A 26,169-nucleotide genomic window follows, 5' to 3' on the forward strand; every position below is an offset into this window, starting at 1 on the left:
CAGTCCTGGAAGCTGGGTGTAAAAGCAAAACAAAGCTGCTAATCCTTCCTGTCCCAGCTGAAACTCTCAACATGCCTTACAGTTGTTAATGTCTTGCAGTTCCTTTCCCAGCTGACACATGTCAGTTGTACTACAGATTCAGGAACTCTAAGAAACAACAGCTCCTCCTTAACCTGAAGCAAAAATAGAGCAGCAGTGTGACTTTAGCTGCCGAGAGACTGGAAATGCTATTCTAGATCTAACAGACTTTTTTTGTTGTTATGGAAACTAGGTCTGCTGCTAATTTAAAATCCTAAAGCCTTGTCCCTAGCACCCAGCTTGGAAAGAACTCCTAGGAAAAGCAGCTGTTGAAACACTCTGTAGTGTAGCAATAGCACTCAGTTTTTCTAATTAAACTCTAATGAAAGGGAATGAGGAAATCACATCGTGCTACTGTTTTAGTTAGTTTTACAGTTGCAATGATTACCACTACCACAGTTCTACCCTTCTGTGGATCTACCCCTGCCTATTTCCCTTCCAGCTTCCAGTATGTATACCTTTCCCTCAGGCCAGTGACATCCCCATTTCCCTGTTATTCCTCTCCCTGGTGCGTTAAAGAAAGAGGAAGAACAGCTTTAGCAAAAACAGCAGCAGCTTAATGATGCAGAAAATGGTGTCTCTTCCCTCAGAGCAGCCAGAAGGAAGTCTGTTCCTGGCAGCAGCACTCCCTTCCCTCTGCATTACAAAAGAGCACATGGAAAATCTAGTGCTACTTCTAACTGGCTCTCTACAGAAAGATTACACTCTCATGCTGCTTATTTGCAGATGCCATGGTAAGCTGTTCCATGCCCCTTTGTGGCTGAGGGGCAGGTAAAGGTACAAGTCGGGGCTAAAATGCTGCTGTCTGAAGTGAAGCTATAGCTCTAAAACACAGATGTAACCAACAGCATCCACTATTCTTTGCTATCTGGCACCAAGGACTGTTGCCTAGCACCATAAATTCTCACTCTAGTGCTTGAGTAAATATCTAAAAGAACATATTGCTTCTCCCTAAATTTTCATTCTAGCCATTCTTGTGGAACACTAATAAAGTGATCAGCACGCTGTAACTTCAAAAGCTGTAACAAAAAGACAGCTACAAGAGCTATCAAATAACAGCCCTAAGCCCTACTGAACTTGCTTAGATGTACTGAATTCTGGCTTTACTTCCACTCCCCATAGCTACCTGTCACCAATTTGCTATCTTCTCTGCAGTTCTTCACCTTCAAATCTCCATCTTTGCACTCATAGTTCACCTGTGGCAGAAAGCGTTAACCATTACAGGTAGCCCCATCGAAACACGATCAGGCTTAGGACTGTCACACAACCTCCCTCACTGTCAGAGCAGCTCACCTCAGTTTTTGGAAGGTAATCAAGCCCCTCTCCCTTCTACTTTAAGGACACTTTGCTCCAGCCAGCTAGTTCAAATCTCTCCAAAGCCTCCAGGGCAAGTAAAACTAGATTAAACAAGTGTACTACAATATCACCATCACTTAAACTTACAAGGGAAAAAAAACCAACAACCCAACCTCAAAGCAACATAATCTATTTTTTTTCACTCTAGTCTCTTAAAACCATCGAGATTAAAAAGGTCTTTTTTAATTCTCTCACAAGTGTCTCTTTTTGTGACACTCACAAGCAATCAAGTGTCTCTTTAGGAAAGAACTGGTAGGTTACTAGCTCACAGCCACATTGAAATTTGATTTCTTACTTTAGAAAAGTCTGTCTAGATTTCAGGCTTTATTTTAAGCAATATCACTGACCTTCTCTTACTGTCTCCATGACACGCTGAACCTTGGAACTTTAAAGAGTTTGTTGATCTGCTTGAGAGAGCTACAACAGCACAATACAACTCCACTGTAGACAGTGTCTTTCTTCTAGCTTGAACCTGTGCCCTCCCCTGCTGCTGCAACAGGCAGAGTAGCAGCTTCGACCTGTACACAGTTATCTGCACATGGTCCACACCATCGTGTGCAGAAGAATCATTCCTGAGGAGTACTTTATAGTGATGCTTGTTTAAAACCTCCTACGAGTTCCTCAACGTGAGAGTAAGAGAAAGGGAGTGGGTGTGGGAAAGCCGAGGGAATCAACCTTCGATTATAATCGCTTCAAACAGTATCTGGATCATCACTCAAGAGCCACAACTCGCATCACTGTTGGCTGGGACTTCAGCCCAGTTGATGCAGCAGAACTACTACAGAGAAGATGTGGAATTGGTGCTGCAGGCTGCTATGCCCAATACAAAACCATGAACCCAGCTGCTGTCTATAAAGGTTTTAATATCAGTATAAATAGGGCACAGTTACAAAAAACTGCAAGACTGGAGCAATGGAATTTTGACTTAAAAATCTTGAGTGAGGCTTGCTCTTCAGAAACACACACAACACACAGACTGCAGGGTGAAGGGAAGGCGTGAGCACACATACACCATCTTGCCTTGAACCATTCAGTACAAAAATAGCAGTAGAAAGATGGTCTCTGAATTGCTGGCTGATTCCTTGGTTGTGCCTTAACTGGACTCTGACTGCAAGGGAGAGGCAGATTGCACCTTGTGTTAAGAGCAGAGTTAATGCCCAGCGGAAAGTTTGTCTCCTCTCTCCATCCAGCCACAGCTTCCCCAGCTGAGGTACAAGCTATAAAAATAAAGGTTTTGACTGTTCAGCACTTGTACCCAGCCAGGATGCTCTAGCAGATGGAGCGGGCAGGCTGTGCACGTGGGCTGATCACTGAAGAGCTGCTCTCAGCTCTCCTTACATTCACTCTGCTACTGGGTTGCAAGAGTTCAATGGGATCTCGCTGCTGATGTTACAGCTCGGTTTACACCACTGCCCACACCAGGCCTCCCTCCCTTTCCCATTCCTTGTTACGAGCTCTGCCAAAGGTGATGCCTTCTGTGGTGGACATGAATCGTTCTGCTGCAAGTCCTGAAAAGGGAGGCAGGGGCAGGATAGAATCTATCTCTGCACATGCCGGACAAAGGCCTGCACGAGCTGAAACAAAGGCTCCTGCCCCTCAGGACCCAGCTTGGAGGCAGACTTTCCTTGGGGAGAGGGAAGAACCCCGCTGGCAGGTGAAGAGGGACCGCCACGGCGGAAGTAACGAGACAGGCTGGAGAGCAGTGTACTCTGAAATTAGAAGCATATAACAAATTAGCTTCTTTCACACACATGCCCCTCTCCCTCCCCAAACAAGGTGCCGGTGGCAGAGGAACAGGCACCAGTACGTGCAGCCCAAGATGCCTAAGGCTCTTGACTCGTGCTGGGGAATGGGCTCTACTGGGCAGCCAAAGACAAATGACCTTCTCCCACAAGACACATTTACACTGAACAGCGAGAAAGGATGGTACAAGCTGCTTACCAGCTCAGAGCTGAGCTCCTGTTTCATCCGCTGCTTATCACGGGGATGCACAGCTGGGTCTCTCAAGTACCGAACAGCCTGGGAGATGAGCAGGTAGAAACAGTTTTCCATTGTAAACATGAGCAGAGACCTGGGCAAAGAAACGCACATCAGCAGGAGCCAAAAAGGTCAGCACACACTAGTTTCAAGGTCAAATACTCTTAGAAAGGCTTCACACACAGGGTACATAAAAGGGAACACTGTTACTGTTCACATTCTGCTCAAGCAGTGATATCCAAAAGTTATGGTCTGCAGAGCAGAAACCCCTGTTGGCCATCAGGGAAGTCCAATTTAAATATATTGGTAAATAAGCATCAAACAACTCTTTACACTGCATCTTAGGATGGGATGGCTTCGCACACCCTCCCAAAAAAATCCCTGCTGGCTTTGGAGAGCTTCTGATGGGCTATCTGAACTCCTTGGATTCAGACTGAGCAGCTCTGAAGCTACACGAATGCCTGTAAACCTCAGTTCCGATCTGAGGAGCATCAGGTTCTGCTCCTCAGCCATGACTAAATCAAAGAGCTAGAAACTTACTTGAGGGTTTTGGTTCCCTCTTGCATATTCAGCCCTGCAGCTTGAGGGAAAGGTTCCTTCTTCTTATCCAGCTGAGAGGGGAAAAAAAGACAGGCATTAATGACAGGAAATACAAAAGAGGAAATACTCCTACTCTTCGAAGTATCAGTTGTGTGCTCCGCGATCACTGCAACTGCTGTGCTCTCCCAAACAGAGAAATGGCTAGTACCTCTCCCAACATGTTAAGGGCCACGTTGACTGTGGCAAGAAGGGTCCCAAAGGAAGGTGCGACATCTGAATCAAAGGCTGGTGTGGTGAAACTCAAAACGAAGAGCACGTTGTACTCAGCAAGGTCCAGTGACTGTGGAGAAACAGAAAGAGGAGTGAGTGACCCCTGAGGCCATGAGTATGCTATCATCATAGTAACGGGAATACCTAGTCCCTGCATCATGCTTTTTGTATGGAGAACTAGAAGCATGGAGATCATTTTCCACATCTCAAGTATACAGATGGAGCAGTAAAGAGCGTTCTGTACAGTACTGCACAACCAGACTATATGGCTCTCCTCACATGAATGAACCTTCTCCAACTCCCAAGCCGTACAGCTTGCCACCAAGTGGCAAGCTAAAGGAATGACTGTTTCCAGATTGTTTTCAAAAGCCCAGGCATATACACCTAGAGGCACAGGAAAAGGAAGTTAACTATCCAGTTAGCAGCAGGACACTGCCAGAATCAAGGATTAAACCTTGCTTTTCTGAACTGGGAGACCAGCCACTAGGTCACACCGACACGGGAGGATAACTACAGGATGTCTTTTCTGAATAGTGACATACTCTGAAGAGTGAGGATACAAACCTAGCTGGGTTATTAGTCTGCTCCAGTTAGGTTATACGAACACAGCGTTGTGCGAACCACACAAAAGCTCAGCCAAGCCTTCCTTTCACACTGATCAATGCCTGATTCCTAAGGGGAATTCCTTGTGTCCTGCCTTCCTGCTTTGTACAGCAGAGCAGCAGACAGACGTATGGTGGAGTCATTGTCTCAAAACAGGACAGAATGTGCCTCACTGCATAGCTCCAGAACATCACTTGAAACGCTGGAAACTGCCCCCTTCAGGGAGCAGCATCTCTCCTCTTTCTCTACCTGATCAAGGAGGATCTGGCAGACATCAGGGGTGAAATGGCGCAGGGCAGCAAGAGATTTGCTGAGGATTTTCAAGAGGCTGTACTGCACTGTAAGCAGTGCTTTCTGCTCTGCTGCCTCTGACTCAGGGCTTGGATGTTTGGAGGAGGCTTGGGGATTACGCTGCACTCGTGGAGTCACACTTGATGGAAGGGAATCGCCATTTTTTGTCTGTGGAGAAAGAAAAAAAGAAAGTCTGGAATACAGATATGATTATTTTGCACTACTTTCAGGAAAAAAAAAATGCTATGAACAAAAAGAATGAGGAAATAAGGCACCCAAAGTCTGTCACCTGCTAGAAGCATGAGCATCTACACTCAGTGTGCATTGGGGGAGGCACTGCATTGCAGGGAGGCAGCTGCAGAGGCTATTTAGATTCCACATTCCAGAAGAAGAATCTCTAATCAACACACCAAGCCTTAGCCATGCTGAAATAACACATCAGTGGCAATCTCCACCTCATGAATCTAAGGATTCCCCAAGAACAAGAGCTATCTCTCTTAAACAAACTAAATCAGATCAAGGACACCAGGTCAACAGTGGCTTAATTAATGGCACTACAGAGTACTACAGCAATGCAGCTTTCTTGCTGCAGTGTAGGCAGCTATAAAATAACAGCAGCACCATTCAAACACAGGCTACTGTTTCTCTAGGACTGGCTTTACACAGTCCTGAGTTTTTAGAGTCCAGACTACTCTTTGCACATTTTTTTTGCTGTGTAGCAATGCAAATCCTAACTATTGATGATTGGCAGTAATCACTACTAGGATTACCAACAATCAATTCGATATCCAAGAGCTTGGATACTGAATAATATTTGCTTTTTAACAGGGAGCATGGGCATACAACACTCCTAACTTACAGTTTGGCTTATAGTCCCCATCCTCACCTGCAGGTAGTGCTGGAGCATTTTGCGGCTGTGCAGGAGGGAGGTACAGGCCTGACAGAGGTAACACAGATTCACCTGAAATACATAAGGTGAGGGAGAAATATCTTAAAAGCTCAAAACCCATCTATTCACTACCATTGGTGGAAGCGAGAAAATCCAGTTAAACAGAACACTGTGATCATAAAGGATCAATGCTGTCTCTTGATTTCCCAGTATTTTCTCGGAGTCACCTGGCACTGAGAACTGAGAGCAAGACATTGAATTCCCCAAGTTATTTTTCCAAGCTACCATCTGTCTCTCCCCAATGGTTATCTTTCCTCACTCCATTCAGACAAGGTACTGACAGAACAGACATTTAAATGACCTCAGCAATAGTTCCTATTAAAAGGGCAGCAACAAAAAGGTGATACAGTGCCATTTTCTCTTACCACATGCAAATCCCCATGCTCCAAGGCAATGTATTATCCACAGCAGTATCCTGATTCCTACCTGCATGTCCCTCATAAGCTGTGGCAGGTGGAAATGCCACTCCTTCGTGAAATTTGAGAGCTGAAGAATGAAGCCAACAGTGTGATCAGCCTCTTCCAGACAGGCCAAGCTCTGTACCGTCCGTACTGCATTCAGGCACTGGAAAGGATAGAGAAGTGAATCAGGGCGATTACAGTTAAATCACAAAAAGCCCATTCCCTTCTCTAGAAGAAAAAGCTGAAGATGCAGAGGATCTGCTCTTAAGGACAGAAAATGCATTCATGAAAGCAGATGCACAGCACATGGGTCAGACTCAGAGCACTTTATATTGTTACTCAGAGGTCAATGCATTTCATGAGCTATGCTGCCATACGAGAAGACAGCTATTTGTCTAGGGAGCATGCTTATAAACAGATAATTCAGCACCTATGTACAAACAGGACTCTTCAGCATGTCTGCACTGACACAAGCCAGGCAGTACAGGTATTTCAGTACTGCAGGACATGAGAGCTTGCTGACCCGACTGGTGATTGAACCCTGACCATGGCATTTTCATTATTTGAGCAAGGCTGAGCCGAAGCCACCTCCAAGAACAGCTCTCATATTTTTCTTTCCAGAGCAGACAGCCACAAAGTGACTTCCCATCAAACTCTCACTTCTGCTACTGTGTTGAGTAGGCATATTAAACAGCTGTAGCAAAGTTAGAACCCCAAAAGTGAACAGGATGAACAGATGGTGACTGCCCAGCTCTAACAAGTATCATAACGATCATCCCTGCCTGACCGTGTGGCCGGCATATTCTATCTTCCTTCTCCCACTATTGAATTATTTCTACTGTAAATCTTTCTGAGACAGGACCCTCTTTTCAATGCTTCTGCACTTTCTGACATTTCCACTGCTGTTGCAACACAGAAGCCAAGCGAACCATCACAGAGGAAGTATGTGACATACCTGAAGAATCCTCTCTTGATGGACACCAACAAAGTCCAGTGCTTCCGTCAGGAAGTTGTATCTAAGTGTTTTAAGAAGGCGTTCCATCAGTGACATGGAGAGACGATAGACCCCAGGCCAAGAGGGGGCATCCAGAGACTTTCGGGATGAAGCAGATGTCTGAACAAATCAGATACAAAAATAAATTACTTATTTACATTGTTGCCCAGTGTGGCACAAACCCTTCACACCATTTTGGAAGTCTCCAGGCACTAGGGGTGGCTGCTGTCCTTCCTAGACCAGGAGGGCTCTGCTCCAACCACAGCCCACAAGGTAGGGCATGGCAAGCTCTCCTGGCGCATTCCCACCCAAAAGTAGCACCCACCTGAATGGCTCCATTAGTGCTGAGCTGGTACACGCTCAAGAGGGGCAGGCAGACGCTCTGTGTGACACCAGCTCCAGCCACTGCTGCTGCTCCCTACAAGACACAGAACAAACTACTGTTAAAATTTGCATGTCTCTCTCCTCTCTGAGACTAAAGAGACTTATTTTGCATTAGATATTTCTGCCCTTTGTGCTGTCACCACCCTTTTAGAGAACTTTCATCTACGCACACTTCTTCCATGTTGTTAAAAATGCAGTATCGAGAAAAGCAACGCTGTTCTTCCAGTAAAATCTAACCTGCATAACTGTACTATGAATTCCATTTCGATATCACCTGGTTTGGACATACATAATCTTTGAAAAGGGCTGGCTTTGGAACAACCTTGCTTTCACCTAAAGCCCCACACAAAGTTGAATTTGTAATAGATAAATAACGTCTTATTGCAACTAATGAGAAAGCCAGTTCCAACACTTAATGCTATTTTAACTAAGGGGGATAATTTGCATTGCAGAAGAATACATTCAGCAAAAGTGCCTGCTCTAAATTACAGGTCTGCTCCAGCTGGCTCAGCTCTTCCATCCAAGACATCCCATTATCAAGAAGAACAAGGCAAACTAAGCAGGCATCCATGCAGGACCTACTGCTTGCCAGCCTCTAAAAAAACCCTTTATCTACAGATCACTGTTCAGCTGCATCGCAGACAGAATAATGAGATATGTGGTTCCTATTAAAAATGTATAGCTATATGCTCTCATTTCTCTGCATCTCTCACCTGTTGAGTCCTTGCTAAGGTCAGCAGTAAATGTAATGAGGCCTCTGTGAAGTGAAGGTTTTGTTTAACTCTCAAGCTTATCTCCAATGCGGCAAAGATAGTAGGAAGCACAGGGACTTTCCTAGTAATCTGTAGCCAGTAGTCTCCATCTTCATCAACTTCACAGAGCTCTTTAGCCAGATGCAGACCCAGAACACACACCTGCAGTGACAAGGAAAGGTGAACAAGGTATAGGCTTGACATGGATACCAAGAAAATCTTGAAAGCATTTACTAACACAACCTAAAGTTCAATTGTTCTCAGAATAATAAATTAAGGCACCTGGTATCCCTCATATTATACCCTGCACACTTCCTGGCTGTATTAGCAACTGTGACAACGTTTTTTAGGACAGATCTGAAAGAGAGGCAGCCACAGCCAATTTCCCAGACTGATGTGTGCCAAAAAGACATGGAGTAATTCCGAAACAGAAACTGCCGAACTTCCTTTGAAAGCAGAAGGCTGCAAGGGAAGTTGTTCCAAGCACACACAGAACTTTTGTTTAGAGAAAAAAAACCATAGCTGCAAAGCAGATGAACAGGGTCCTTTACCCCATCTCGCTGGTCCTTGTGTTTAACTCGGGAGGCATCATCTGTTTCCATGCTGTCCTTGTCATCTGTAGCATCTCCCAAGGTCAGGCTGTGTCGAGTCTGATCAAAGAGCGCAATGACCTCATCTTGGAGTGTTTCACACACGCTCAACACCAGCTGGGAGTACTGTGGGATCTCATTCACTGTGACACACACAGAATAGACAGCAGTTAACACACAATTCTTGTACTTAGGTATTCAGTTTAACTGATAACATCACTGGGCCACATTTCTTGGAGTTAGTATTTATTCTGTTTTCATTTCAAAACCTACAAAACAGAATGGGAGGAACTGTGACTAAGTTAGATGATTAAGCCTAGGAGGATATAGTAAAGGATTAGACAGTCATCCGGATAATAAAAACATGCAGTTTTCCCAAGAAGTCACACAAACTCATGACATTTCAAGGCACAAATCAAGCAATACTATGGACAGATTATTCCATAACTGCTCACTACAGCATTTCCTACCCATTTCTCCAGATTGCTGGTACTGGCCAGTGGGTGCAGTCTGTGTTTTGTGAGTCCATATAAATACTACATTCTCATCAAAACCATTATAATAAATTGCACCACCTTTTACCAGCATGACTGGAAACTCAAATTCAACAGCAAAAAAAACCCCCAACCCTCCACTTTCTATTTATTTTCCAAAATATATGGGCTTGCAGAGCCCAAGCAGTGGGACAAGGAATACACAGAAAGGTAAGCTGATAACACTTCTCAACACCACAGTTGCCCCTGTATGTCTTGTACAGAGAAATACTGCCCAGATTCCACTGAGGGTCTTCAAGTGCTACTGCAATGTAAGATGCCCCACAAGTGACAGGAGTAATGACCAGACTAGCTTCTCTGGTCTGTAACAAAATGTACCCTCAGACAACTTTCTTGTGTTTGGGTCTTTTGTTATCTCTAACTAGAAATTCCTGTCAGTCACTCTGTGAGATGGCATTACTAGGGTGTCCCTCCCACACCTGCTGAGCTATTTTCAAAAACACATGGGAACCCTATCTTGTCTCTATCAAACTGATCAAACACAGAGATTATTGTCAGGGAAAGCCAAGAGAAGGGAAGACATACACATACTGTGAATGATAAACCTCATCTCTTTCTAAAACTAGCTAAAACAAGTAAGAAAAAAGTAGATAGTCCCACAGGTTGGTGACTATATTCAGCATCCTGTACTACTACTAACGCCAAAAGCATTTTTATCTTGGAAATGCTAGAGTGTTAGGGTGTATTCACCCATGGCAGCCCTGCTCTTGACACTTGTACGTACACCACCTCACCTTTCATCTCCTTCATTTGCAGCACAGTGATAAGAGCTGAGAACACTTTGGCTTTGGTTTTCTCCATCATCTGCTGATCTGCCTGTAGTACTCCCTCCAGAATCTGCGTCAAGGAGTTTATGATTTTATCCACAGAACCCAACTCGCTGACAACAAAAAGGGAGAGCTCTTCAGATTAGACAAGATCCCTCAATTAATATATTGGCTTGATTGAGCTGTGTGTATCATAAATTATATGATGCACACAAATAAAAGCAGTTCTTCCAAGTAAAGTTTAAGTCACCACCTGTATCTCACTAAAGACATTCCACAGTACAGTGAGAATGCAGGACTGACTATCACAAAAGCTTTTCTGATACACTTTTCACCAGCAAGCAGGAAGCCAAACCATAAATGTATTACTACAAGAGATTTCAGCAACAACCTACAGACATTTGCTACCCCAAAAGAGAATTCTATGATAAGGTTTCAGTTTCCTCCCCAAATCACTAACGGCATCTCACTAGAGCAAAACACTTAAACATAATCTCCTAAGTTTTTATATTTAGCAGTGACTAATAATTATCCAAACAAAATACCTACCTCTTCCACTGTTTGAGCAGGATCAGAAGAAGGGTACATAGCATAGACCCCAGCTGTAGACAGGATACTGACATGGGAACTAGAAGCTAAGAAGAAATACTGCAAGAGTTACAGTTGCAATAGTCACATGTAAGAACACTTAAGAAATCTCAGCCCAAGCATCGCCACCAAATGACCAGGTTTGTTCTTCAGCAGCTAGCTGCATGGAGGGAACCAGAGTCAGGACCCTCTGCAGGGTCACCCAGTGATGACAAGAATAACACATACAAAATAAAGATTTATAAGCAGCTCTTCAATTCAGGGAGAGAGACTTTGTTTCAGCCCAATTTCACAGGATCTAAAAAAACCTATGATGGCAAGCAGCTGCAGAAGTAGAACTCCTCATAGTACAGAGGAGATGAGCAACTGGGAAATTAAAGAATTGACAGGAAGCAGCACCTACCAAAACCTTGGTCCCATTTAGCACATCCAGAAACAATTGCTGATGAACTGCCGAATCAGTCAGATGCATTATATCCGCCTAAGATCCACAAAGACAGAGATCAATCAAGCACAACAAAAGATGCACCTTCTTAGTAGTTTAACATCAGTCTACTGTTTTAATTTGTTAGTTTAAGAATTCACCAAATTTTATAGCTGCTGAGTGATGCAGTTTTACAGAAATCACTGAAGTATTACATTAACAGTTGACAAGAAGTCGGCAATGACTAATTTCTCTAATGGTGCATCCCTGCCTCACTTGACTCAGCAAAATCTCTTCAGGATTACAGTTACTTAGAATTGCTATAAAAATTATTTACTACCTCCCTCCTCTGCTCAGACAGACAATATGCTGATTTTGATCAAACAGCAAAACACCACCTACTCTAACCTCTTGTACCATGCTCGCGCCAACTTGTGTTGTAAGCATATATACAAGAAACTGGAAAGAAACACCAGTGAATTCTTCATTATGGCTTAGCTGGCCCTGAGAAGCTGACACTGTATTATTCAAAATGTTAATTTCAGATTATCATGAAAGATAAGAGGTAGCTCTTACATGGCTAGTAGAGATTATCAGCAGCATCCGCCAGGCTGAGATCAGCATTTGATATTCTGTCATGGAAGCACAGCTGCTACCCTCCGTCTCTGCCACATGATATGCCAGTAACTTCACATATTCTGACCAATAGGCAAAGCGCTTTTTGGTGGAGAAATTCTTCAGCGTGTCTTTCAGGGACTGATCCAGTGAGCCCCTGACCAAATCAAGAGGAGAAGTTATCTTCATTTATTCTTTGGTCAGAAAATATACTTCTTCTGAGATTCACGTAGGAAAGCCAAGGACACAGCTTGCAAGTGAAGGTTATTCCACATATTAGACCTGTGCAGGGAATCCCACTTTTTGCATCAAATGTGAAGGAAAAACATGATCCCTGAAGAAAATCTATGTCTTGGTTTTGTTTGTTTGTTTGTTTTTAAAGTAGAGATTTTAGTTAATTGTGACTTTTCAACATATTAAAGGACAGTTATGTCCAGGAAAACAAAATGAGTGGGAGAAAACTACTAAAATGTTATTCAGCGATCACCATAGTAGGTGTACTTAGCTTAGTTTACAAATAGTTTTAATAAATACTGTATATTCTCATTCCAGGGTACAAGGAAAATACTAACATTCTCACCTACAGGCTGCAGAAACACCGTAACATCTCTTTCTGCAATTGGTGATTGCAAGAATCTCAAATGCATATTTGTGATTTGTTTATAAATCACTGCTCCTCCCACATGTTCACAGGATTACAGGTACTTTGTCCCTCAAAGCCTGCATGGTCTATCAAGATTTAATGCGCACAGTTTAGATAATTAAAAAGTACAGGGACGAAGGAGAGACTACCAAAGACTCACTTGACAACATAGTAGATCTCCAAACAGATGATTTTCATTATTAAGGCACAGGTATCCAAGACACTGAGCTATAAAGACAAAAAAAATGCAAAATCTGAGCACCCAGCTCTGCAGGGTGAGTGGAATTCTGATTTATCCCCACCCATCCAATTGCAGGGACTGATACTCTAGTTTTGCAGGAGACTTGTTTCTCCCATGATAGCAATAGTTACGTCATTTGACCATGGACTGGTGATAATAAGGAAAGAATGCTGTGTTCAAAGTGGGACTCTGAGTGAGAGTACAGGACTTTCATAATGAAGAGGAAAACTCCCACAGAAAGGAATAATAACAAGAACCTAATCAATTCCTCTGTGATACTAGTCAGCCTGAGCTATGCCTAAAAAAAAAAGAGAGTTTCTTTTGCCAAACAACAGATGAGGTATAGTATGGATACACTACAGACAGCATACCTTCCAAAGAGTGTTACCACAGATGGTAGGTAACATCTATTTTTGTTTCATATGTGAATAAAGAGCAGAGAATTTCAAAAGACAGTTCATGGCTGTACAGTCTCTGCAAAGCCAGAAAGCATTCACTTCATCTCCTGCCTGTGTTTAAACCACTTGATCATACTTCCTTTTAGAAAACTGCAAGCAGAGGGAAGAGCCACATACATCACTTAGACACCTTTTCTGAGAAGTACATAACCACCTTCATTTTGTTTGGATGTAACTCACCTCTGATGATTCTGAAGGCGGAGGAAGGGTCCCAAAGAGGGGATTTGTTAAATTTTCCCAAAACTTTGGCCTAAGAGATACATACAGAAGTAAAATCAGTTATGTCCCCCACGCCACATGCCTAGCAGCATTTTGACTGTTCCAAACTTCATAGAAAATATGCTTTGGTAAATACAAGCTTATATAGCTTTGTATAAAAGAAACAGAATGAAATATATTTGCTTCTGAACACGCACATACAGGCTTCTCATCTTCTTTCCTGAGAGACTAAGTTCAAAGCCTGTACACTGCATGCCCTTACCAGGACACACAAAGACGAAGATACAAATGTCCCTGGAAAGTCTGATGAACCATAGAAAAAGTGTTTTGGAAAAAAAGAAGGAAAATGCATTGTAGGAAAACAACAACTCACTTTGTCCTCAGAACTAGCATGGCGCTATCTCGACGGTCCTGCCACAGAGCATGCAGGAAGGCAATGGCAGCACGATGCAAGAGGGGAGGGCACCAGTACCTCTCCTGTTGTTTGGAGTCTATCAGCTCTAAGACTACTTGCAGGCAGCTCCACTCCCCTAAGCTGAATTCCTAAAGCAAAAGGAAACGAGAGAGGTTACATCGCCACAGAATCACTATGTAGGAACCTCTTAAAGCAGAATGTGCTTGATTCCACTTGAACAATACACAGACAAATAAATCTTGAGTACATGATGCAGCTGTATATTTTGTATATAACTACAAGGAATGTAGTCATAACACAGGAGAGAAAAAAAAATCTTTTTAGGGGAATAAAAAACGAGCTAAGCTAAGACTTACTAAGACCAAGTGCCTTCAGAAGGTCCCAACCCAAGACAATCTTGAACTGCAAAGCACCAGAATGAGTATTCTGGAAAACTGATACTGTCCATTGTACCTTCACCTTCAGCTTTCTCACTGACTGGCCACTGTCAAAGTCAAGAGAGTGGGCCACAGGGATCTTTGGTCTGACCCGGTAGATGTTCTTATGTTAACTCAGTATCTGCCTTGAAACATTGGGGAAAGTTTCTCTTTGGTTATAGGGAAAAGTGAAACTGGGATAGCAGCACATCCATTAATTGCAAGCACAAGCTGCATTTATTTTGCATGAAGCACATCAGGTTACATGTAAGAACTATCAGATTTTAGAGCCTAGTACTGTAAGACTCCTATGAATGCTACAAAAAAAGACTAGCAAGTCCTTGGGCAAATATCTGCTATTCTACCTTTGACCCGTCACTGCCATCCTTCACTTCCAAGTTCAGGAACAGCTCAATGAGCCCAGGTTGTGTCTCCACCGCAACTGTGAGGAATTCCAGTATCATGACCTTAATACGCATGTCCTCAATCTTGCTCTGCAGGCGGGTGAGGAAGGCATCACGGATGGCAGCAGCATCACTACCAAGGCAGGCATAAACAGACATGGGAGCAACCTGCAAAAGGAAAAAAATATCAGAAGCAAGAATAACCAAACCCTACAGAATGCTTCTCTATATAAAAGGTGATTTGCATTTCAAATTGAAACTCCAAAATATTTGATATTGAATCTACAAACGTATGTGAGGGAACTCAAAAGTAAGTTGTTGTCATTAAGCAGGAAGAAACTTGCAAAGTGATCCAAATTTTCCTCTTTGGCAATTCTGGTCTATCCCTCACCTATTTCTCAAGGGTTATGACAAAACTGGAAAAGACAGAGAGAAAAACAGTTTTGGAAGAATGTTTCTTGAAATAAATAAACCCAGAGCTGGATTTACATGCTTTAATAAAACTGCAAATACATTCTCAGAAGTTTAGTAGCCAAAAAGAGTAAGTCTAAAAGGCAAAATTGAAAGCTCCCGATAAAAACTTAAATAGGATCCTCTTCTCAGTAAGATGTTAAAGTTCCAGTCAAGAAGGTGTAGGAATTGTATTTAAGATTGTGACTTGAGAAAGTTGCTCAAAAAAGTGGACAGAGATCAACTGGATGTGCAAATACTTTGCAGAAACACCCCACTCATGTGAAGCCTCTCAGTGACTGAGTGACTCCTGAAACAGCAGAGGATTATGTTAAAAAAATAAGGGCCCTTTATGTGATTTTTTAACATGCTCTGCCTTACAACTTTCAGTCCACACTGCCTTCAACTGACTTGCATTAAAGCTCCCTGATACAAAAAAGCCTGAAGAAATTATCGTGAAAGAATTTCAGTGGTGGAATCAGTCACAAGGGGAGAAGCAAAATACTCACTTGTGTGAATCTCATCTTACCGTAGCCAGTCGTTTGAGCAATTGGATGGCTAGGCGTGGAAGTGCAGGGTCATGCTTGTGGTAGATGTATTTGGCCAAGACAGCAATAAGATTGTTTCCATGAGCACCTGGAGAGAACACAATTAAAATCAGAGAAGAAACTGCAACAAGATGTAACTATTTATCAAATAATGATTTCCGTAGCAGAAGGTGAGAACTAGGTCAGTCTTCCAAAAGAACAAGGCATGGGCCCAGCCAGAGGTTCTAATGGCAGTTGATTTACTATATTCTGTAATTACACCCATCTCATTACAAAGCAGCAAACAACAAGCCACGTTTGCTTAATACTTTAGAAGCTGTCCCAGAGGAGAATGCCTTAGAGGAGGGAGAACAGGCCTTCTGCCATCACTAGAAACCACTTTTTGGAACCTTGAAATCTTAACTACTGTTTGTAATGAGACACACACTGACTATTTGCAAATAACAAAAAAGCATAGCTGCCCAGGCTGTCCCCATGGAGAAATACATACCATGCTGAGTAAGTGCCTGTTCTAATGGAGATACCACACTAGAGGGGGGTTTCAACCGGATGACATTATTGGTAACCGAGAATGCCAGCTTAACTGTTTGGATCAGCAGTTGACCTTGGCCTTGTGACTCATCACTGTGTTTCCAAAAAGAAACCAAAGTAAGTAACTGTGTTGACAACCGACATTTATTACTTATACAACATTCAAAGAGGAAATTCTATACTCTTGTCAATTGGGGGTTATAAGACATTTTTACTCAGACTGTCATGTCACCACATAACAGCTGCTGAAATACAAACCCCCACGTATCCACAAAAAATAGTCTACACAGCCCTGAGTTTTCAGCATCAAACAAAAAAGAAAAACAGCCTGACAGCCTATTGTCACTTTTTTTCCCCTCTGGGATATAGAGATTTAAAATGTGTTAAGACAAAGGAAGAAACATTTGCAGAACCAATCTCACAGAAATTACAGTGTACCAAAACTGGATGAAGAGATAAAACTGGCTCCAAGTCTGGTATTTTCCTAAGATTTTCCTTATCAGATAAACATTCTGAAGAGACATTAAAGCCAAAAAGGTTCCTCAGATAGGTCTCACTTTCTCCTTAACAAGTCTGGATTCCCTTCCAGACTTGTTTTGAAAGAAAAAAAATGGCAGACTTTATCAGAAGCAACCTGCTAGCAAGTTTGGCTGGCTATGTGTCAAGTTAAGGTTGGCCAGGAAAAGAGAACATTGGAAAGGAGAGAGATTCAAGCCTCAGTGAGAGCCACATAAAGAGGTTAAGGTGCTCAACACTGGAGACATCTTCAATACTTCCAGAGTACCTCGAGCTGCCTTCAGAACCACCCTGAAAAGACTAATCATCCCTAGCACTTCCAAAATTACAGTTCAAGCTTTATTACTATTTATTCATGAGCATAGCTTCACTTGAACTCTGGTGTTACTTGAAGACACAACACTTCTAACATTGGCTCTAATCTTCTCACTTCCAATTCACTCATGCAATCCTACAAATCACATTCAGGTGCATTCTTTATTAAAAACATGTAACTGCTAGCAAACGTTAAACAATTGAGCACATTTACACCCACGAGCATGCTCCAAATGTCATTTAGAAATAGAAAACTAAAACAACTGCATGAAATCATCCCTAGCATGAAATCATTCCCTGGGGAGAAGGACTTGGGGGTGCGGGTTGATGAGAAGCTCAAAATGACCCAGCAATGTGTGCTTGCAGCCCAGAAAGCCACTGTATCCTGGGCTGCATCCAAAGAAGCATGACCTGCAGTCGAGGGAGGTGATTCTCCTGCTCTAGTCCGCTCTCGTGAGACCCCACCTGCAGTACTGCGTCCAGCTCCGGGGCCCCCAACATAAGAAGGACATGGACCTGTTGGAGCGAGTCCAGAGGAGGGCCACCAAGATGATCAGAGGGCTGGAGCACCTCTCCTATGAAGACAGGCTGAGAGAGTTGGGGTTGTTCAGCCTGGAGAGGAGAAGGCTCCAGGGAGACCTTATAGCAGCCTGCCAGTACCTGAAGGGGGTCTACAAGAAAGCTGGAGCGGGACTTTTTACAAGGGCACGTAGTGATAGGACAAGGGGCAATGGCTTTAAACTGAAAGAGGGCAGATGTAGATTAGACATAAGGAAGAAATTCTTCACTGTGAGGGTGCTGAGGCACTGGAACAGGTTGCCCAAGGAAGCTGTGGATGCCCCACCCCTGGCAGTGTTCAAGGCCAGGATGGATGGGGCTTTGAGCAACCTGGTCTAGTGGAAAGTGTCCCTGCCCATGGCAGGGGGGTTGGAATGAGATGATCTTTAAGGCCCCTTCCAACCCAAACCATTCTATGATTCTATGATATGATTCTGTGAAATTGATAGTGTACAGAAAAGACTATATACAGATCTGGAACAAACAAGGCTTGTTCCTCCAGACCATACAAGGCAGGCTGTCATGGCTAGCCACTATGCTGATTCCCCACTAAGTGCAATCAATTAAAGCTACATTCCAAATATTATTATTTGCTTGTTTCCTCACACTACTGAAACGAAACACACCACTCACCTACTAGACTGGGACGCCATTACCATATCAATAGTGTCCACACCAATTCCCATGATGTTAATGACAGCTTGCCCTGCTTCAGTGTTGGCCAGGCTGAAGATGCACAAGGACTGAAGGCTGGGGGCACTGCTGTGAGAAACAAACAGCACAGGACATCATCACCAGGAGCACTTGCAGTATTTTCCCACCTAGCACTTAGAAAACTACCACAAAGAAACCTCCTAATTTCTACACCCCCACTGACCCCTACTTTATTCTCCCTTCTAATTTCTTCAGAGTGGATACACCAAATAGGAAAGTGGATGGCAGTCTGTCCCAGGAAATCTATTTACTGTTTTCTCCTTCTTCACCAGGTATTCTAAAAAACAATGTCCCTAATCTTTTTCTACCCTTCCTGTACTCAGTAACACTGAAACAAGCTGAAACCAGCACTACACAACCATGCCAGTTCATTCCTAGTCATTTACATTCAAAAACTGAAACAAAAAGATAGCAACAGAGCCCTCCTACACTGTAAGCCAGGCTGGTGCAGATCTGAAATCCATCACCTGTCTTACCTGCTGCGAGGATCCATTTCAGGGCATAAATTCAGTATAGCGTGGATCAACTGCAGAATAAGGCATCCTAAAACAGAGATGAAATGGACTACTCAGTTCAGGAAGATTTGTAGTCTAGTTCCTAACACTTTCAAACAAATTACAGCATCTAGCAATGCCGGTAGATGTACAAAGCAAATCCTACATGGCTGCTAGAAAAGGTATGATAAAAAAGGAGTAGAAATTCACACATTCTCTCTGAGAAGACAGGTGACCCTTTTTATGCCCTCCTTCTCCTTCTCCCCCTCCTCAACATCCTTACCAATTTTCTCTCTCACTCCATGAGAGTTATAACGCCATTTGTGGTAATTTGGTAACATCTCCTTCAGGACAAACACAATGCAAGGCACAAGTCCTTGGCTCTGGGTGCTACCAAGTTGTCCCTAGGAGATACAGAAATGTTATTGTCCCCCTTCTGGTCAAAAGGACAAGAAACCTTTTGCAGCAAGATATGTATTCCATATGTCTTTAAAGTGTGAGAAAACTATCGAGCATGGGAACATAGATTTACAAGCTACTTCTATTCTTTTGTAGATCAGATGAATCAAAACACTTTTTTGAAAGAATCAGACTACAGAGAAAGCACAAACAGTAGCACAGAAGGGAGTGTCAACCAATGATTACTCATAGAGACCCGTTGCACAGGGGATCTCAGACACGACCGTATTTCACTTTCCTATCATAACAGCCTACAGCTGACTTCACAGGCAGACCATTCCAGAAGCACTCACCCGGACAAGAGTTGTGATCAGGTTCAGGAAGGAGATGGTAACACTGTACTCGCCTTGAGGCTGTTCTATGCTCATCAGTAGGTTTCCATAGCCCCCAGCATTCATTCCCTCTGCACTGTGAAATGAGCAAGAGGGTTTATTACATGAACAGCAGAACTCTGACATGAGTGAGAGATGTCAGATGCATAGCTTTCACACTGGCAAAAAGTTCTTATGACAGGTTATGAACAGGTTGGGGGGGGGGGAAAAGGGGGGGGGCTGGGGGATCATGAATACCTAATCATGTGATTCATACTGGACACTGGATTGGCAACAAATGGTAAGAACCCCGTATGGTGAAGGTCAGTCCAGACCTGCAAGAGAAAAAGTACAGATATTCCCTCTCATTCACATATACGGGTCTACTGGTTCTCAAACCCAGCAAACCCAGAAGGTCATTTCCTCACCTTGGCTGGCATCCGAGCAGCCAGTACTGTCAAACAATTGACACAAGAAGCAATGACATCCACAGGGGGAGAGATTACAGTTGTTAGCCTAGGAAAAAGAAATATTATGCATAAAAAGCACTGCCATCTGTGGTCTAGCCTATATACTGTTGTTTTGATCAAAAAAGCTTTTCTCTCACTGAAGTACACAAATATAAAACCTAACCAGGTAAATACAGACACCAGAGTCTGTACTTTAAGTCTAGACTTGCCACCTCCCCCTCACACCTGAGTCAGATCCATTTACTGCAAGAGGCAAGGCTGGCAAGCCAGCAGACTGTCACAGCGAACAATAATTATGCAGCAGAACATCAATTCCCAGGCAGTTAACACTGAGAAGAAAGTTAATAAGTACAACTCTTAACACCTGGAAGTTACTGCTCTAATGATATGTTTTATTCCCCTTTCATGTAAATATAGCTACCAATAAAAAATGCCTTTAAATGGATAAAATTGCACAACATTCAGGAAAGAAATGGAAGAGGGGCCATTCTGCTGCATCAAATCATTAAACAGTGTGTAGCCAGAACAGTCTCGAGAACTGAACACCAGCCTTGGGGAGTTCAAGCACTGAGACACGCTTCTTGCAAAGCTCTTGGCAAAATGAGTAATTAGCCATTCTTCCAGCTCATTATCTTTTCAGGTACCTCCGCTGTTAGTGACTTCATGCCGGTCAGTGACTTACCTCTGCAGGAGCATGTAGATTCGCGACGTGATTGGCAGAAGGCAATCTGCTATCGATACATCGGTGCTGATGACTTTATGAACCAGATCAATTATTGGCTTGACCCTCTGGCAATGCTGAATTACATCTGGGTAAAGAAAACTAACACTAGAATGCAAAATCATACTTAAGCAGTAATCAAATCTGGAACAATGCACATTAATCTTACCACACATCCCCACGATCATTCCCCATACCAAAAAACATTTACTTTATCTATCTCCACTTTTCCCTCACCTAAAATTTATCTAATCTCGCTACATGCTCTTGGCCTTCTGTAGTGAATTTTACAGTATTATAATAATAATTAGAAAAATCAGGTTTCTGGGAAAGTATTCCATGCTCTTTCAAAAGTATTCAGAGCTGTTCAATCCTACTATTAACCTCAAACTGATGCCGATTAACAATTATTTATTCTCTTTTATACTCCCAGCCTATCTCACCTGCTGTCGATACAACATGGAGCAACATCTCAATCTCACAGGTAAACAGTGTCCAGCTGCTGTAGGAATACTCCCATCGTACCAAATAAGCTCGATCATCCAGCATCACTTGGCCCACTGTTCCCTGAGGTATCCGCAGATTTGTTTGACCTAGTCCTAAAGATTGAAGAAGCAGGTGAAATAAAGTCACAAATTTACCCATGAGGTAGAAGCCGGATAAAGAACTAAATTCCCCAAAGCATTTCAATAAGAAAAGGTTAAGTGCAATTTCCTTACCAAGAGGATAGAGGAGCTTTGGAGCCTGTCTTCGCCAAAGTGTGCCATCTTCATGAGAGATCACATCGGGAGGTTTATGCTTGTACAGTTCGATATAGAAGGACATTTTATCCAGGAAACTGTATACCTGCATACAAAGAGAGCTTAAACAATACAGCCGAAGAGCCAGACCTTCTTAAAAATTAATCAACCAGGTCATGTCCAGGAATAGGCAAGTTTTCTTGACGTGGACAATATCCTTCTAATACATCAACCCTACCAAAACATTATTAGACAGCCCACATGGCCAGACAAGTCTCATCTAATGAATTAGGAACTTCTTATAAGTAAAGTACAACCTGAAAAATTAGGTATTATCTTAATCTTCAGCCATTAGAGTTGAGAAGTTTTCTAAAAGCCAGAAAACAGTGTTCTGCAACAGCACAGGACTAAAAAGGAGCCCTGTCCACTGTTCTTTGACAAAAGCTTCACGTCTGTTATCTAAGATTGCAACTGAGACAAGCACATGCAATGGAAAGAAAGAATCACACAGCATTATCACACAGCATGTGTCCTGGTTTCAGCTAAGATAGAGTTAATTTTCTTTATAGTGGCTGGTATGGGGCTATGTTTTGGATTTGTGCTGAAAACAGTGTTGATAATACAGAGATGTTTTAGTTGTTGCTGCACTAGTCAAGGACTTTCCAGCTTCCCATGCTCTGCTAGGTGCAGAAGAAGCTGGGAGGGGACACAGCCAGGATAGTTGATCCAAACTGACCAAAGGGCTATTCCATACCACATGATGTCATGCTCAGTATATAAAGCTGGGGAAGAAGAAAGAAGGGGGGACATTTGGAGTGATGGCATTTGTCTTCCCAAGTAACCATTATGCGTGATGGAGCCCTGCTTTCCTGGAGACGGCTGAACACCTGCCCGCCCATGGGAAGTAGTGAATGAATTCCTTGCTTTGCTTTGCTTGCGTGCGCAACTTTTGCTTTACCTATTAAACTGTCTTTATCTCAACCCTCGAGTTTTCTTACTTTTGCTCTTCCGATTCTCTCCCCCATCCCGCAGGGGGGGAGTGAGTGAGCAGCTGCATGGTGCTTAGCTGACAGCTGGGGCTAAACCACAACAGTATGTTATCCCTGTCTTGAAATAAATCATCTCCCAAACACCAAGAGAGATCCTGTACCTTTTTTGCAGTAGATTTATCAGACACAAGGGCTTGGAGCAGCTGAAGGAGAGGAGTAAGAAGATGGGGGAACATTCCACACACACTGTCCAGGATAATACCCAGACCCGCAGTAGGTTCCTGGTGATGGAAACAGAAAACAAATGTCATATTACTAAAAAGATATGCTAAAATGGTCTCAGTATAAAAAAGGAACTGTATCCTTGTGCAAGTTGTACATTTAACATTAATCATGCACAAAAGTATCACTCCAGTCCTTGCACAGACTAAAGCATGAGGCAGTGTGCAAGTATAAGGCAGGAAGTAAGACTATAATGCATTACATATCATCCTAATTCTGTGACAACAAAAAAATAAGCATGATGCTTTTGCCAGCAGTTAGTTCAATCCTTGCAACCCCAGTCCTGGTTTAAACTATCACCTATATTAAAACCTGTTCCAGTATCCTTCAAGGGTAAAGCCAAGGCTGTACCTAAAAGGCAGGAAAGGGCAAAAGTAAATCAAAGATAGATACAAATGAACACTAGCTCCTCAGGCCCTCCTAGAAACTAACTAAGTAAATACAATCAGTCTGTTCCTTTCCTAAAAGGGGATCTTTTATCAGGTGTTAGTTATAAGCAAGGTAGGTCAAGGAAGTTGCCAACACACTCACCGTCTTCCAGAAGAGCTGAGGAATGCTGGAAGCTGCCAGAACTTCACATGCAGCATCAATTATATCCTTCAAAAGAAGAGAGGATGGAGAAAATAAAAGTTACTTTACACAGGAGGATTTCATACCAACCAAGTTCTGCCACATCTTTGGAATTTAAGTTTCCATGTTTACCAGCCAAAACGTAAGTACTTCCTCTAGTCAAAACAGAAAGAAACACCCAACACACCCAAACCCAGAACACACAGCCAGCCTAAAGCCATGCTCCTTATCATGAATGGACTGGCCAGGACAAATATGTCCACTATTTCTGCAAAGGGCTATATGATGTCTTCTCAAACTTGGAAATGGAGTATGTATTATTTCCGTTGCTTTGGAAGTAGCACATCAACAATTAGTTTTAAATCCATAGGACTTCAAGTGCAAGATATGCTCTCTCATTATTAATCAGCCAGTCTGCAGAGGTGTTTACTAAGTTTGCATTGTGTAAATGCTGTAGGAAAAACAGCAAATCACTCTTCTAGATCTAAGTCACATAAAGTTTGCAGTTTCAAATGCAGGATCACAATTTAACAAAAGTAATTAGCATCAGTTATGACAGGTTATTTTAAATTAGGTTACAGGTGCAACGAGCGTTGGATGCTCACCTGCTGATTGCCCAACGTATGTAATTCCAGTGACGTCAGGACAAAGGAAAGAAGTCCATAAATACACATACAAGCTGTGCTGGCAGTACACTGGAAGGAGAGAATACACAAGGCCATTATAGGAGAGACTATGAATTACAGAACACACTGTAACTGTATTCAGTCTGCTTTACAAACTGAGTAACTGTCTTTTTCATACACCCTTGCTGTAGTCAGCAGAGGGGCAGCAAAACAGGAAGCAGTCATTACTTAAGCTCCACATTAACATGAAATATTTCACCAGAATGAGAAATCTTGCCACTACCATTATCATTAGAAATGCCTTCCAAACATCAAAAAGAAGCACTCAGTGTTCACAGAAGTCAAAAGGATTTGCTTTCACTGGTTTCTGCCTACAAAGTAGTTTACTCTCATACACGGTATTTTCTAATTAAAACGTACACAGAGAATAGAGCAGAGTTAAATCATCTAATACTCAAGATCCACAATGGCAAGTACACTTAGGGAGGCAAACCAACAAATGTGATTAAATGCAGTCTATTCTGCTCAAAACAGATGTAGTTCCTCAACTTACAAAAGCTTTTTTTTTATTCTTTGGGTATAAAAATCTGTTTCATTTCAACTTGATTTCTGACCTTCACTGAAAGAAGGTAAGATGATAAAACATGCTTTATTGCATACTCTGCTTAAAACCAGATTTAGTTTGAAAGAACATTGGCTCAAAATCACCCGCTTCCCATCATACCTTTACATCAGCAGAAGTTAAAAACCTTCAAGAGCTTACATGTATGACTATAAGAAACTCACATTCTTCCCCCCACTGCTCAGTGACCGCAGAAGCTTTGTCAGATACCGGAAAACATTCAGCTGGATAGCAGTGCTGCCCATTCTCCTGATAATGTTTGTTGACTCCTCTGGGTTTACAGTGTGACGGAGCAGAGCCCAGGCCAAAAGCACCAGAGCATGATGTGAGACATCCCCTAACTGCAGCAGCTGATTGTCCATCTCCTGCACAGAGACAAGACAAAAGCAAAATAATTGAGATCTTCTGAAAGAAGTTCATACTTGGCAAGCATATAGCTGATTGCATCTTCTTGCTAACAGTCACCTTTCCCATGCAGATAATTATTTCAAACATGCAACTGACCAAATTATATACTTGCAGCCTCGGTCTGTTTTTCTGCATGGTTTACTGACTTATAGTTGGTCTAACCTCAGATGTTCTCTGACCTAAAAGCACTGACAGTACAAATCTTTTGTTTCATTCCCTTCTGGAAATTTCACAATGCCTATTTCTTTGCACGTATCTTTCTTTAGAGAAAGGCCCAGGATAACCAAGGAAATATAAGGGGGAGAGGAATTAATTTCGTTCTTATTTGCCCCAGAATATTATGTGGATGCTAGTTCCTACACTTGGTCAACAAACCCAAGGATCAGAAACTTACAGACTTAATCTTTAAACAGCGCTGCTTGGGTAATCACAGTAAGTTCTGTATTGTTAGGCCTGATGAGGGGTTACTCTGCCAGTGCTTTACCTGGTGGATGCGCTCATTATTGGCTAACTTGTGCTCCTCTGTCCTGTCATCCAAAGCACGCTCATGGAGGGAGTCAATTTCCATGCCTTCCACCAGAATAAGAGCACTAAAGTAGCTACAAGCAGGAAAAGAACAAAAACAAGTAGGTCAGAAACTTTATTTAAGAATTCAGGGGTTTTTTTTTAAATTACAAATGGTCAAAAAACAACCTTTAGTTTGCCTTTGTTCAGCTGTTCTTTGAAGCAATAAGAAATTACATGAAATTAGCACCAATTAATCCAAATTTTCTCTTGAAATGTTAGTATATGACAGATTACAATCTTCAGAACTACCATTTCTGGCTGAATAGACAAAAAAAGGTCACTGAAATTTGAAGATAGCTTTTCCACCTTTGTAACTCTCTGCCACATGGCAGGATTTTCATTCCCCCTG

The 26,169-nt window shown here is 42.5% G+C and overlaps 1 protein-coding gene across 1 annotated transcript in view; it reads right to left on the reverse strand.

The window, feature by feature from the left end:
* Positions 1–2,279: 2,279 nt before the first annotated feature.
* NUP188 (nucleoporin 188) overlaps positions 2,280–26,169 on the reverse strand; it is a 30,679-nt gene continuing 6,789 nt past the window's right edge. Inside the window, exons 10-44 of the mRNA XM_072882720.1 lie at positions 25,738–25,852; positions 25,010–25,210; positions 24,203–24,292; positions 23,559–23,624; positions 22,907–23,026; positions 21,736–21,862; positions 21,460–21,615; positions 20,978–21,104; positions 20,254–20,341; positions 20,084–20,160; positions 19,808–19,922; positions 19,339–19,459; positions 19,038–19,104; positions 18,481–18,609; positions 16,418–16,551; positions 15,909–16,015; positions 14,891–15,097; positions 14,068–14,237; positions 13,656–13,725; positions 12,937–13,004; positions 12,095–12,290; positions 11,498–11,575; positions 11,056–11,141; positions 10,474–10,619; positions 9,147–9,328; positions 8,557–8,757; positions 7,785–7,877; positions 7,421–7,579; positions 6,491–6,628; positions 6,002–6,076; positions 5,074–5,283; positions 4,160–4,291; positions 3,952–4,022; positions 3,376–3,505; positions 2,280–3,143 (exon numbers count right to left, since the gene is read on the reverse strand). Of these exons, the coding sequence (XP_072738821.1) occupies positions 2,973–3,143; positions 3,376–3,505; positions 3,952–4,022; positions 4,160–4,291; positions 5,074–5,283; positions 6,002–6,076; positions 6,491–6,628; positions 7,421–7,579; positions 7,785–7,877; positions 8,557–8,757; positions 9,147–9,328; positions 10,474–10,619; positions 11,056–11,141; positions 11,498–11,575; positions 12,095–12,290; positions 12,937–13,004; positions 13,656–13,725; positions 14,068–14,237; positions 14,891–15,097; positions 15,909–16,015; positions 16,418–16,551; positions 18,481–18,609; positions 19,038–19,104; positions 19,339–19,459; positions 19,808–19,922; positions 20,084–20,160; positions 20,254–20,341; positions 20,978–21,104; positions 21,460–21,615; positions 21,736–21,862; positions 22,907–23,026; positions 23,559–23,624; positions 24,203–24,292; positions 25,010–25,210; positions 25,738–25,852 (4,423 nt within the window). The 3' untranslated portion in view covers positions 2,280–2,972. The remainder of the gene's footprint in view (positions 3,144–3,375; positions 3,506–3,951; positions 4,023–4,159; positions 4,292–5,073; positions 5,284–6,001; positions 6,077–6,490; positions 6,629–7,420; positions 7,580–7,784; positions 7,878–8,556; positions 8,758–9,146; positions 9,329–10,473; positions 10,620–11,055; positions 11,142–11,497; positions 11,576–12,094; positions 12,291–12,936; positions 13,005–13,655; positions 13,726–14,067; positions 14,238–14,890; positions 15,098–15,908; positions 16,016–16,417; positions 16,552–18,480; positions 18,610–19,037; positions 19,105–19,338; positions 19,460–19,807; positions 19,923–20,083; positions 20,161–20,253; positions 20,342–20,977; positions 21,105–21,459; positions 21,616–21,735; positions 21,863–22,906; positions 23,027–23,558; positions 23,625–24,202; positions 24,293–25,009; positions 25,211–25,737; positions 25,853–26,169) is intronic.

Source organism: Ciconia boyciana, chromosome 18 (assembly GCF_034638445.1).
Source record: "Ciconia boyciana chromosome 18, ASM3463844v1, whole genome shotgun sequence".
In the NCBI taxonomy this organism is placed as follows: domain Eukaryota; kingdom Metazoa; phylum Chordata; class Aves; order Ciconiiformes; family Ciconiidae; genus Ciconia; species Ciconia boyciana.